This window comes from Dama dama, chromosome 20 (genome assembly GCF_033118175.1).
Source record: "Dama dama isolate Ldn47 chromosome 20, ASM3311817v1, whole genome shotgun sequence".
Classification (NCBI taxonomy): Eukaryota; Metazoa; Chordata; class Mammalia; order Artiodactyla; family Cervidae; genus Dama; species Dama dama.
In genome coordinates, this window is record NC_083700.1 from 33975479 (window position 1) to 33990059 (window position 14581).

The 14581-nt window shown below is 49.8% G+C and overlaps 1 protein-coding gene across 1 annotated transcript in view; it reads right to left on the reverse strand.

Annotated features, from left to right (window-relative positions):
• SLC6A17 (solute carrier family 6 member 17) overlaps positions 1-14581 on the reverse strand; it is a 55142-nt gene that overhangs the window by 19281 nt on the left and 21280 nt on the right. The window contains exons 3-6 of the mRNA XM_061121200.1: positions 13591-13748; positions 11790-11916; positions 10634-10815; positions 8904-9014 (exon numbers count right to left, since the gene is read on the reverse strand). Of these exons, the coding sequence (XP_060977183.1) occupies positions 8904-9014; positions 10634-10815; positions 11790-11916; positions 13591-13748 (578 nt within the window). The remainder of the gene's footprint in view (positions 1-8903; positions 9015-10633; positions 10816-11789; positions 11917-13590; positions 13749-14581) is intronic.

Consider the following 14581-nt stretch of genomic DNA (forward strand, 5'->3'; position numbering starts at 1 on the left):
GGGGTTACCGTACACCCTTGACCCTGCGGCCCATCCTCATCAGGCAGAACCGCTCACTCGTCTCGTCCAGAGGCCACAAAGCAGATGCCCGAAGCTCCTGCCTGGCTCAGGTTGAGCAGGGCCACAGCCCTGAAAAACTGGTGTGGCTTCTGTCACGACTGATTAATAGGTAAAGGGGTTACGTGGTTTGAAACAGAAAAGGCACAAAAGGGTATTCACCCCTGTATTCCAGACACCTAATTCCTCTTCCCTAAGTGTAACCACGGTACCAGTCTCTTGCCTACCCTTTCAGTGATATTTCATGTGTATGTCAATGACATATATTGAGTTGCCCAAAAAGTTCATTCAGGTTTTTTTGATAAAGATGTTATGGAAAAAGCCAAATGAACTTTTGTCCAACTATTAAGGGGCTTCCCTGGTGGGTCAGCAGTAAAGAATCCACCTGCAATGCAGGAGACTCAGGTTCAATCCCTGGGTTGGGAAGATCCCCAAGGAAATGGCAACCCACTATAGTATTCTTGCCTGGAGAATCCCATGGACAGAGGAGACTGGCGGGTTACAGTCCCAAAGAGTCAGACACAACTTAGCAACTACACTACCATCACCATAAATATTATACACACACACCACACACATGCATATTTATTGTTTTTCTCCCCATATTTTCCCTACTGTCCACTGGAGATGTCACCCTCAATTTCAACACTCTCCCATCCTGCAGAGTTGGGAATCCACAGGTTTCCAGGGCTCCTGACAAGCTGCCCCCTCTACCCCTGCCCGCTCATGCCCTCATCCCCACAGTCAGACTCTGAAACCACCATGCCAGGTCCTTGTTCCCAGGGCCCAGTTTAGCTCGGCTGCTGCAAGATGCCCATGACTCCTGGGTCATTCTTCACAGAGACTTCAACCCCGGGGTGGCCAGGTCTGAGCCTGCTCTGACCAGAGCCTCCATGCCCACCTCCAACTGCCTGCACCCTACCACCGGGCCCTGTCATCAGCACAGTCCCCCACTGCTGCAACCCATCTCTGGACATTCTCTTCACCTTCAGCAGCTCAGAGCAGAATCATCTGGGGAGCCCTGACAATCTGCTTCCATCTGAACCCCACCCCCAGCAATCCTGAGCAACGAGTCTGCTTGCTGGATTCTGGTTAGCCAGGGTGGGCCTGAGCACTGGTAGCTCTGCCTGGTTCTTACAGCTCCCAGGGGAGCCTGATACGCAGGGAAGGGCTGGGCACATGACCCTAAGGCCGAGGCGGCCCCAGCAGCCTCTCAGGTGAAGGCTGTTTTCTCGCACCTTTGGGACCCCTGGGCCTGGGTGGACAGGGTGCTGCCCGCTCTCCTGTCCACTCCCCCACATTCCCCTGCACACTGCCTCTCCTCCCAACACTACTGCAGCCGTCATCTGAGTGAGTTCCGTATCTCCATCAATGTCTCCTCCAACAACCTGCCCCTGGGTCCCTTTCCCTCCTCCCTTCTGAGACAGGAGGGAAGGGGGCAGGCACAACCATTAAGAGAATGACAGAGCTGTTGAGGATACAACAAAAACTGGTTAGAGCCAGTTAGGCCCAAGACGGCCAGAGATTCCACTTTCAGTGGACCTTGAACCTCCTTATGTGCTCACTGTAATATATTAGCTACATGACATATACCCACAGACACCAGGACAGTTCCCAGACAGCACGAAAGACCAAAAGTGGGTGATGACCTCATTTCTCAAAATCCCCACCCTCTTCCCCAAAATAGTTGCCTATGAGATTACCCAGCCCATAAAAACTAACCACCCTATATTTGGGGGCCACTTGAACTTTCCATTCCCTGGGACTGCTCTTGCCTCTGACACAGACTGCATTCTACCTTTGTGTAACTTAATAAACCTGCTTTCACTTATTCATTCATGGCTCATTCTTGAATTCTTCCTTAGGGAAGCCAAGAACCCTAACTTGGTAGTCCATCAGAGGGACTCACCTGAGATCTGGAACATAACCATCCTCTGGCATCCCATTTTCCCGCAACCTTCCCCCACTCTTGTCCTTCCCCCCACTTCTATAAAGTAACACCATGGCCTTTGTCATGACTAGCAGCTGTGCTCCAGGTAAACCTTAATTTTAAGGATCCCATCTTCCAAAGCACCCAGCTTTTTCGCTCACCTCTAGTATCTAAACTCTACAACATTCTTCAGCCTTGCTGGGAACTCCAGCCCTTTGGCCTCCCTCCATTTCACTGCCCTTCACCCTGTTTGGATCCTAACTTCCCTTCATCACTGGCTTAGTCAATGTCCATCCTTTTCGTACTCCTTCCTCACAGTCTCACCTGCCCAGCCATCTCTCCATTGTCACCCTGATAAGCTCCTGACCCGGGTGATGTCCAGCCTCCCTCTACTCTGGGCCGTCCCCAGGCAGCAGTGCTGGACACAATGTAAACCTTGGGCCCTCACACACCAGACCTTGGACTGACTATTTAACTTCTCTGTGCTTCAGTTTCCCCAGCTGGAAAACAGGGATAACAATAATACTTTGGGACCTTGCTAGCAGTCCGGTGGTTAAAACTCTGCACTGCCAGTGCCGGGGGAGTGGGGTTGATGCCTGGTCAGGGAACTCAGATCCCACATGCTGTGTGGCGAGGCAAAAAAGATTTTTAAAAAAATCTTTTTAACAATAAAACTTCTAGAATCATTATGAATTTAAATGAGTTAATATACATAAGATGCCTCACATAGTAAATACTGTCTGCTGGAAAACATGATTGGTTTAACTGCTTCACTGTAGGAGCAGCCTGCCTTCAGAGCTGGTAAAATGTGAATAGCTGTCCACCATGGAACTGGAACCACACTTGCTATCTTCACCGCGGCACTTGACCCTTAACCTCCATCGTCCCCCACCCACCCTGCGTGAACACACTCCCCATCTCGTGTGCAATTACATCACACTCACCCCTCCTTAGGCCTCCAACCCCATGCCCCCCCACCATCTCTCCTCTCAGCTGATGACCTTGCTGCCCACTTCACATCGAAAAATGACCCAATGAGAAGAGAGTTCCCACACTGAGCAGCGTCTGGCCAGCGCTTCTCAGCTGACAGCATCTGTGCCTTAGGCTGGCTGGCCGGCCCGACGCTCCTGCTTCTGGGGGACAACGTCTGCTCTGAGATAAGACCAACCCCTCCACCTGGGCGCTGGGTCCCATCTCTCCTGCTTATTCAAGGACTTGTTCCCTCCTCTCCCATAGCATCAATTTCCCTTTTTTTATTTTCAAAAAAGCACACAATACAATGGTTTTTAGTATATCACAGGACTGCACAACCATTCCCACAATCAATTTTAGAACATCATCACTCCGAAAAGAACACCCATACCCATTAACCATTGCTCTCCATTTGCCCTCCAACCTCCCAGAAGCCCAGTCCTAAGCGACCACTTGTCTATTTTCAGTCTCTACAGAGTCCCCTATTCTGGACATTTTGTACAAACAGATTCACATAATAAGTGGTCTTTTGTGACTGGCTTCTTTCCCTCAGCATAATGTCTTCAAGGATGAAATCATCCATGCTGTGGCACGTACTTCACTCCTTTGTATGGCCAGCCAATATTCCATTGTATGAATATACTACCTTTTACTTTTCCATTCATCAGTTGATGGACATTTGGGTTCTGTCTGCTTCTGGCTATTATGAATAATGCTGCTAGGAACACTTGTGCACAAGTTTTTGAACATATGTTTTCAGTTCTCTTGGACATGTGCCTAGGAGTGGAATTGCTTGGGTCACATGCTAACTCTGTCTAACCTTCTGAGGAACTGCCAGACTGTTTTCCAAAGCGGCTACACTATTTTACATTCCCACTAGTAATATATGAGGGGTTATTTTTATCATCAGAATTCATAACATTCTGAAATAACACCTTTGATCTCACAGTTCTCTTCTGGTTACCACTGCATTTTCCCATTCCTCTGCTCCCCTTACAGCAAAACTCCTGAAAATAACTGGTCTTTATTACTTGTCTCCAGTTCCTCCCCTCCTATTTTCCCTTGAACCCACTGATACTAGACTTTGCACCCAACACGCCACCAAAACAGCTCTTGTCAAAGCACTAGTGATCCTGCTGCTGCCAAATGCCTTGGCCATTTCTCAGTCCTCATCATCTGGCCTTTCAGCAGCTTTGGACTTGACCCTCCTTCTTAAAGCACTTTCTCCACTTGGATGGAATTCTCTCCATCTCTCTCTCTCTCTCTCTCTGTGTCTCTATCTCCCTCTCTTCTCCGCCTCCCTCATTGACTATCTCTCCCCCAACCTCTACAAGCTGGGACCCCACTGTTCAGTGTTCAGTCCTTTTCTCTATGTTGGCTCTCCAAGTGACTATGACCAGTCACAACTTTAAATTCTGTAACTCCCAAATTTATACTTCTGCCATGTTCCAAAAGTACTCTCAGAGAATCAAACCTGCTCTCCCCACCATCTTCCCCCATATATATAAATGTCAACCCCCTCCTTCTAGTTGGTCAGGCGAAAGGCTTTGCAGTTTTCCTTGTCGTCCCTCTCTCTCACACCTCACGTCCAATCCAGCAGCAAATACTGACAGCTCTACTTTCTAAATATATCCTCAATCTGACTACTTCTCATCACTTCCATTGATGTCACCTGGGCTCCCTCCATAGTCACCTCCCATCTGGATGAATTCTGGCACCTGGATGGAGCCTTCTAGCAGGTCTTCCTATTTTACCCTTGCCCCCTCAGACATCTATGGCAATCAGAGTGACTCTAGGAAGATGGAAGTCAGATCATGTCACTACTCTGCTCAGAACTTTCCAATAGGCCCCACGACACCCTGAGTAAACAGCAGAGTCCTCTCCTGGCCTGGCTCCTCATTGCCCCCCTTGACCGGTCCTATCTCTCTCCCCACCGACTCCAGCCACAACAGCCTCCTTGAGAATGCCAGACTTGTCCAATCTCAAGGGCTTTTCATTTATTGTTTTATCTTGGAATGGAATGTGCTCCTTCCAAATATCCACATGCTCTGCTCCCTCACCTCCAACAGGTCTTCACTCAAATGTCACTTTCTCAGGGAGGCCTTCCTTGAGCTCACTAGCTATGCAGCCCTCTCCCCAGAGCCCCGAATCTTTCTTTCTCTGCTTTTTCTTTTTCTCCTTAGCAACATCACCCAACAACTCTTTTATCTTGTATTAGCTATCTCCCTTCACTAAAATATAAGCTCCTTCAGGGCCAGAAAGTTTATCTGCTTTGTTCACTGCTGGATCACAGGACCCACAACAGTGCCCAGAACATAACAAGAATGCAGTGAACAGTTGTAATTTTGATAAACATTCCCTGGAGGTTTTGGTGGTTAGATAATCTATTCTAATCCATTGTATATTGGGCAACTCACATAATTTAATGTATGGTACCCCGTACTGACTTGGGTTTTTAACTGGATGGAGAGAAGCAGCCCAAAGAGTTCAAGAAGTTCATTAGCCACTAACATGAGGGACTGTTCCATCAAAGGTGCTAGTGGCTCATCATGGTATCCTGGCTACGCTGCATTCATCACACCCAGTAACAGCTTGAAAACGTGGACTGAAAGTCCAGGTCCTCTAGCTTGGATTATTTCTGATGTTGGAAGACTGTATAGGAGGGGGCATTCTCCCGATTATTCAGTACACCCATGGAGGGCCTATGCTTTGTTAAGGTTGATTCTGAGATGCCCTGGCCAGAAATCTTGGACTCGCCCACCACTGCCAGATGGCATAACCCTTGGTGATGTCATTTACACTGTGGTTGATCTGCATGAAGCAGTGCACAGACGGGGCAGCTGTGTGCAGCAACCCTGGCACTCTATAGCACTCTACTAGAGCAAGGACTTGAAATGCCTTCCAGTTCCCCATATCTCACCAGGCCCATGCTGAAATAGTCCCAGACGTGCAACAGCAGTTTGCCATGTACAGACAGACATTTGTGTCTGAGCATGGGTCCACATTTTTTGCAGATGGTTGGAAAGTTTTGTAATAAATAGGAACTTCACCCTAGCTATCACCATTGAGCCTCACTTGCCTAAAACAAACGATGGCACAGACTTTGAAGGAGATCCTTGATCCTTTGATCTCTGAGGCCTTCAAGCCTCCCCTTCCCTGCTCAATTCATCCCTCCAGTGTCAAAGGTAGGAGCTTCCTGCTCAAGGTCTCTAGATGCACTGCCCCCCAGGTTCTGTGCATACTTGAAACTCACAAGAGCTAGATGGACCAGGTCCAACACCTGCTGGTTCTTGACCTGGTTCCTCTAGAGCCTTTCAGATTTTATTTCTTTAAGCTTCACCTCATGAAGACTCTGGACCTCTACAAATGCTAAAGTGGGACCACACTGTTCTCTGAATATCCCAGAAAAGCTGTGGGAAAGGAGCACTCCTAGTATTCAAAGTGCACATCAACTTTTTGCATCCATCTGATTGGCAAAACTCAGATGTACACTGCAATTGGCCAAAATTGCAGCGTAACAAATGTGGAGCAACTGGGACTCCCATATATAACTGGTGGGAGTGATAATAGATGCAACCACTATGGACAGCAATTCAGCCAACATCTACTAAAATTGAAGACACGCATACCCTCTGAGACATCAATTCTATTGCAAAACATATACACCCTAGAGAAACGTGTACTCATGAATATCTGTGTCATATGTTTACTAGCATTAGTAGCAATGGTGAGAACTGAAAGCAACTTAAATGACGATCAACTGGTCATGTAATGAATAAATTCATTACAGTGGAATACAATATGAAAATGGATACATGTAATGGAGTTACATGTATCAATATAGCTAAAAATATCAAAAAAGAGTATTTAGCAAAAATAAAAGCAAGCTGCAGAAGGTTGTATATAATGTATTTTATATAAAAATTTAAAGTATGCACATATGTTATATTTTGTTTAAGGATACACATATATATATTACAAAATTTTAAAAATGAATTAGTAGACTAAACCCCAAATTCAAGACAGTGGTTATTTTAGGGAAAGGGAAATGAATGGGAAGAGAATGGATACTTGCTATGGTTGCTGTAGAGTTGCTAAGTTGTGTCTGACACTTTTGCAATCCCACGGACAGCTGCCCGCCAGGGGGCTTCCCAGGCAAGAATACTGGAGTGGGTTGCTATCTCCTTCTCCAGGGGCACTTTTATGGCATCTGTAATGTTTCATTTAAGAAAGTTTATTACATTATTATATGTGTGTTTATATGTCTGAGATGTTTCACTTAAAAAGATGTTTTAAAGAGTGCTAAATCAGTGAATCAGAAGGGAAGAGTATTGTATGTATTGGGCCTGGTAGCTAATCTTATGAATCGGTTCCACTGGCTTTCGGAGTTAAGTCCCAGGCTCTCCTAACACCACCCAGGGGCCCATTAGACCTGTGTGAATCTCCACGTTTATGATCATCTCCAGAGTATATAATTTTCTCATAAAATTCAACAAAGTATAACGGAAAGTCTCAAGTGAACACAGTAGACTGATCACAATTCTAGAAATACAGTTGAATTCATTCATAAAAACCACTGACTTTCTTCTCACGGCTGTTTTCCCCCAAAGAACCCAGGTTTGCATTTTTCTCTTCTTTGTCAGACATCACATGTTCACAACAACATACCCCAGCCAGGTGGCTCCAGAGTCACACTCACGCCTCAGGAGATTCACTAAGAGCTTCATAGAGCAGACCTCTGTGCTCGTTCACACAGAAATCTCAGATGTTACATCCAAGAATGCCGAGGGCCAGTCATTCCTGTCTGATGAATATAGAAGGGTGTGTGTCCTGCATCTTGTTACCCACCCCCAAACATCAGCGGTTTGGAGCTTCAGAGCAGGAGAACTGGGAAGGAATGGGGCTTTCAGACTCCACTAGATCTGCGTTCTTCTCCCTGTCATTTGTACGGACCGCCTGTGTAATCATTCGTGTGTGTGTGTTTACCCAAACACATGTGTGAGACAGCACTATTATGGGACAAAGTCAAGGCACAGGACTGGACACGGTCCGGTCTGCAGACACAGGGCCAGAGCCCTGCCAGGCCAGACTGAAGCTTCACCAGGCCCCTGATATTGCTACTGATCAGCTGGCATTTGGAACTGAACTTTCTAGCCTGCCCACCAGGGCAACTAATGTACTTCATGCCCTTGAAGGGCATGCCAATCTGCATTTGAAATTCTCTTATTCCTCAGTGGACCGGTGCATGCCAGCTGTGCCTAGTGGTCTGAGGAGCAACAGAGAGCCAGGGCCACCTGGTGGGCAGAGACCATGCTTAGGAAACTGGGTGTCCACCTTCAGAACATTTATGCCCCTGAGGCAGCCCTGGGAGCCATACACCATGATCCTGCTCTTCCCTCACTGGGCTATCGCGGGGAATAAATGAGAGAGACGTGGCTGGCTTCAGTAAGGGTAAAATCATGATTCACGTGGTCTTTTACCTTTAATAAAACAGTAACCCCATTCCCCTGATTTGGGTACAAGCTGGGATTCTCAGGGAGCTTTCTTCTCTTAGGCATCTTCTTGGTACCTACTGTCAACAGATTCACTCAATGAACCCCCACCCCCACCCCCACAGTCTGGCCAAACCTGACTCTCCCCTCTGGCCTTAAGCATGTCCAGTGTCTTTCCACACTCGTGCATATAGCTCCGTTGAAATCCTATCTGCTCCCCGAGGCTGTTTCAGACGTCACCCCCCCCGAAGCTTCGGCTTCCACCCACACTGAGGCGCCGTCTCTCCCCTTGGGGCCGTGCGTGCCGGGCCCGCGCTCCCCTCCCTGGTGCCTCCGTCCAGCAACCGACAGAGAGCCCGCCACCCAGCGGGCCCGCAGCGAGCGTTACACTGCATGGAACAGATGAGGCCCAGCAGAGCGGTCCATGTTCCCCAGGAGCCTGCGACCCTCACCTTGGGAGTGAACATATGTAGGATGCCGTCGATGGCCCCCCGCAGCAGCAGCCCCCGGACCAGGAAGCAGGCCAGCACCACGTAGGGGAAGAGGGAGCTGAAGTACATCACCTGCAGAGAGAACAGGGACCCACTGTGGGGCACAGCCCCTCCTGCAGCTGGCACCCCCCTCCCTGCTCCCAGCTGGGGTGCACGAGCCGCCTCTGATGGCGGTAGAAAGCAGAGCCCCAGGACCCCCCGGGCATGCTGCCAAACCCACTGCATGTCTGGCGCTGAGCCACGGCAGAAGCAGGCACACAGACAGGCTGGAGTCAGCGTGGCTGTGCCTGAGGCTTGTTTTTTCCTTTCAAGGGTTGGGGGGGCTGGGCCTGCAGTCTCCCCACCCCCAAGGGCTGCCACTGGGGTGAGGAACCCTTTGCTCTTCCCTCTTCATTTTTTTAATGTCTTCATGCCAGCTTTTCTGTCCCTGACTCCAGGGGACTCCCTAAGGATCTCCCCTGTCCTTGGAGCTCCTCTGACAGAAAGCATCCAGGAGGGTACAGGCACAGCTCCCAAACAAAAGCATCAGAAGAAGGTCCTGCCTCTTGTGATTATAAAGTATATGTTATTTTCTACCACATGCATTTCTTGAACATTTCTATATCCCCATGTGCCTGGCACAGAGCCACCCACAAAGGAGATGCTTACAAAAAGTTTACTGTGCTGAAACAAACCAAGAAGGCTGTTTGGGGAGGATGGTGTAAAGGTTAAAGGAACGCATCTCCAGAGTTAGACCACCTGAGTTCTGATCCCAGTTCTACCATTTTCCAACCATGTGACCTTGAGCGATTTATTTTACCTTGGGGTGCCTCCATTTCTTCATCTATAAAATTGGTATAATGATTCCTAACTCCAAAGGTTGTTGTGGTCCAAATGCACTCATAAATGTGGCAGTGTGTGATCAGTGACATGAAGTGCTAGCTACTAGTCTGGCCTTTGGAGAGAAAAGAGGCGGTGGCTGAGGTAACATTACCTTTCCAGGGCTTAGCTTCCCTGCTCATCATATCCACTGAAGAACCTGAAGCCTTAGACAGACAAACAAGGTTCTAGTTTGAGCCCTGGGTCTGACTAGCTGGCTGTCTGATCATGGGTGAGATTTTTTTCCCTTTTCTAAGCCTCAGTTTCCTCATTTGTAAAATGGGTAGGTTGAGCTATAGGATTTCTAACATCTTTTCCAGCCCTGGAAGTCCATGAATATTGATACATGACAAATAAGAAAGGGTCCTTATTTGAAGGGAAAATGACCTGCTGGGAGAAGGTGTGTGGGGTTACGCTGGTCTGCATCCTAGAGGCTCTCAAAGTCCCCTTCACTCAGAGCACCCACCTATTCACAGAGCCCATTAGTTAGATATACAGTGAACTGTTAGTTTTCACCAAAACTTGCTGAGTAGGCTTTTCTAGGATTTTTGAGGGAAGCTGAGGGGCAAGGGTCTAGACAAACATTCTAGTTCAATACTCCTGGTTTTTTTTTCCTTAAAAGTTTGCAGAGCAGTCCTGAGTTATCTGAGCATGAAGGCAGCTGGGGTCATGGCAATGATCTTCCACAAACCCACGTGGTGGGCTGGCCACAGGGACCAATACTACAGCAGTGACACTCCCATCTCGGACCTTTCATGGGCGACCCAGAGTTCTCCGCCCCTGCATTTCACACTTTTTTGCAGCACCCTCTCCCCGGCCCCCTGGCCACTCACCTTCCCCGAGGACTGGATGCCCTTGACGACAGCCATGCCCACAATGCTCCAGGCCACGAGGAGGCAGAGAGTCATCTTCCAGTTGAGGCCCCCGCTCTCCGAGATGGAGTTGGAGATGTCCAAGGCCTCTCGGTACCAGAAGTAGGTAGTGGCTGAGCTCTTCTCACACTCTGCCTCCACCACTGAAATGGCAGCAAAGGCCACAAGGGGCCTTGTGGGACCACCTCCTCGGCTGGACCCCAATCCAGCGCAGCTGAGCATGGTAGTAGGAAGGGATTGTATTGTTCTGGGCTAGCCAGGATCTAGCAGATCTGAGGACTCCTGGGCTCCTGAGGGGCCTGGGGAGGCTTTAGGACACACTGATCTAACTGAACTCCCTCCCACTCATGCCATCCCCCTGCCCATGTCCATCAATGGAGAGCAGGAAGGATTAGGCAGAACTGGCCTCAAGTTCCTTGGGAAAGGTCCTGACCTAGGAGCCAGACACCTGGGTTCTCATCCTAGATCCTTAGCGAAATCAGTGGTGTGACCATGGGAAAGTTGTTTCTGAGCCTCAGTTTACCCATTTATGAGGTGGCATAAATCACCCAGCCCTTTATAGGACTGGCATGTAAATATAGATTGTTTCCAGACAATAGTGCTAGAGTAACACGGGGTAGTTAATAATAACCAAACAAAACTCACAATTTCCAGAGTTACTCCTACACTCACTATGTCATTCAACCCCTATAAGAACTCTGTGGGACAGGCTGGCAAGAGATCATCATAAGGGGACATGAGGGGACTTCCATGGTGGTCTAATGGTCAAGACTCCATGCTTCCAATGCAGGGGGGAAGGGTTCAGTCCCTGGGTGGGGAAACAGATCCCACATGCTGCACGGCCAAAAGAAAAAGAAAGTGGGAGAGATGAGGATCAGAGAGGGTAGGTGGCTTATCCAAGGTGGCACAGCAAGTCAACGAAATCCCAAAATCTGCAGGGAAGGAATGGAGACTCAGATGTAGAAAATGGATTTGTGGACACAGTGGGGGAAGGAGCGAGTGGGATCAATGGAGAAAGTAGCATCAACAGCCTAAGCCTCTTAGGCTCTGTGGATTCCTTCCTGGGACGGAGCTAGCTGGCATCCCCAGGTGGGTTCCTCAGAAGAACCATACTTGCCTGCCACGGTCCCATTCCTGGAGACAGGGCACTCACTCCAGGGCAGTGGGTACTGGAAAGACTTGAAGAAGTAGAAGACGCTCCACCCGATGATCACATTATAGTACAGCCCCACAAAGAGGCAGACCTGCAGACGGGGTCCACGGGCATCACAGAGGCTGCAGGCAGCTCCGCCCCTTCCCCTCCCCCATGCACAGCCTTGAAGGAGGAAGAGGAGAGCCGGCCGGTGGCCACAGAGGGCCTGCTCCCAATCCTCCCCTCATCTGTTATTCGGGGAATCCACAGAGGAATGCTTCAGATATTAAAGTTCTCTCCTTTAAGCAACAAAGTCTTAAAATGTTAATCCTTTCCAGTTTGAAATTCCTCTAAGATGCTTGAAGCACTTCCCCATCATTTCCTGATGACTCAGGATTATAATTGCAGAACTGCCCTATGGGGCTATGGAGGCATGCCCAGTTATCGCTGCCACAGTAAATGGCCCCAGACAGCTGTGCTTATTGAGGTTTTGTAGATGCTTCTTATTGGCTCCCCTTGTCCTCCCTTCTCTCAGGATGCTGCTTTCTCTTTGGTACTGTCAGAAGCCTGCCTCTAGAAAGACACGACTTCTCATTTTTTGGAACATGATAACCAACCTTGATAGAACTGTATTTAAAACAAAAGCACATGGATTCTGACTGAGGGTCAAAGGGGTTTCCTTTGAAAGCAATGCTTCTACATGTAGAGATTTTCTGCATCCGCTTGGGGTGCAGAGACCCCTGCCTATAGCCAGAGATCCCCTCTCTCTACAGGGGCCTGGCTATCTGATGTATGTGACACTGCTGGGCAGTGTGAGAGCTGAGAGACCCTGGCTTCATCAATTTTGTCTGAGCCCTGGTACCATGAGCAGGCACTTGCATGAGCAGACACTCCTATAGCATACCTTACATGTGTGGGACTATAGCGGCAGAGATACCCACTGCCTTTACTGGAATGCTTACAGTCCAAGGAGGAGACCCCACTCACACTCATGCACATACACACGGCCAGCCCCAGCGGAGGGTGCTATATTCGGTTGTGTCAACCTGTGCAGAGGTGATCTCTCCCAGTCTCTGCCTGAGGCAGGTTTGGGCTGGCCCTGTTGCCAGGCCAGACAGATCCTTCCAGAGGCAGATTCCAGTTTTTATCTCTGGTGTGAGCATGGCACCTGCAGGCTTTGCTCTTAAGGGAGGCTCGGTTTCCCCACCTGGAGAGCTAAGCAGGGCCTCATCTGCAGCCCCGTGGATCAGCCTGGAGCCCTCATGGAGCGTCCCCATCCAGGCCAGTGGGGTCTCCCCATCCCCCACTGTTCCAAAGCCACACCCCTCCTGGGTCAGCCACAGGCCCCTGAGGCCTTCTTCAGCTCTGCTCATGCGCACAGCAAACTGGAAAGGAGACACCATACCCTAAGGCTGCCTTTTCTCACTTAGCCAAATAAAATACCCTCTAACCCAGGAGAAAGGACGGGCCTCCCTCACAGAGTGCTGATGGGCTGGTAAGCAGAGCGGGTATCTGGGATGGTTCACATGTCCCCAGAGAACTCTGGCTGAGATGTCCCAGGCCTTTCCTCCTACATAATAATCCCAAATATTACATCATTCAGGCAGTGGTGCCCACTTCCAGTTTAGGAAGTATGTGGTCCTGAGACACCAGGTGGATGCAGTACTCAGGATGAGGGTCTCCCTCACTGCCCTTCACCCCTCCCAGGACTCTGGGCTGTAAGCCCTGTGCCCCAGAGCAGCCCCTCTGCCTCCCGGCCTGTGCCCGCCACCAGCCCCCAACTCACTATGCAGCTGGAGAAGCCGATGCCGCCCAGGCGGGGGCACACGTAGTGCCACACGCCGATGCTGCCGCGGCGGATCCTCTGGCCCACGGCCAGCTCCAGGAAGAAGAGCGGGATCCCAATGATGATCAGCAGCACCAGGTAGGGCACCAGGTAGGCACCTGGGGAGGAGGGAGGGATGTGGGAGGACGTCTGGAGCACGGCAGCCAGGTCAGGGAGGCGTGGCAGCCAGGTCCTACAGCCTCAGCGACATCTCCAATCATCCTCAAACTGCCCCAGGCCCTGTGCTCCTCCTCCAGGAACGCTCTGGCTTACACATGCAACCTACCACACACTGGCTGCCCAGACCTCCTTCTCCCCCTTGGCTCCACTGACCCAAAACACAAAGGGAGGAGCCAGATGGATGTCAACGCCTAATATCCACAAAGCTGGACTCAGAGGCAGACATCCCTACCTCCTGACGCATTCTGTGGACACCTGTTCACACCCGCTCCCCGCCACAGAGGAGCAGCCCCCACTCACTGGCCCCTCAGAGGCACAGACCCTGGGCCACCGTCCTCCCCAAGTCTGGGGGACCAGACGCTGACACAGCAGACTGGACAGCTCCAGGGAAGCAGAGCTTGGAAGCTCTCCAGGGACACAGGGTCTGACAAGCATCGCCATTAATCTACAGCTAATTGGGAGGAACGGAAGAGAAATTAGCAGTTTACGAAAGCATAGCCAGGAGGATCATAAAGGATAGAATGGATCTCGCTAAAGATTCCAGACAATAAATTTAGCTCGCTGTTCCAGGTCTCACTGCAGACACAGTCTCGATTCCAAGTGACAGGGCATTTAGCAGAGGAATCAAAACCATGTCTGGACACAGACAATTGACCCCGGTGGAGAGCTGTGCCAACAACCCAGTCCTGTGAGCGGTGCTATTGGCACAGCCCTGCCTGTCTGTTAAACGTGTCTCCAGTGCCCAACATCCCCAGACAATCCCCTGCAAGCT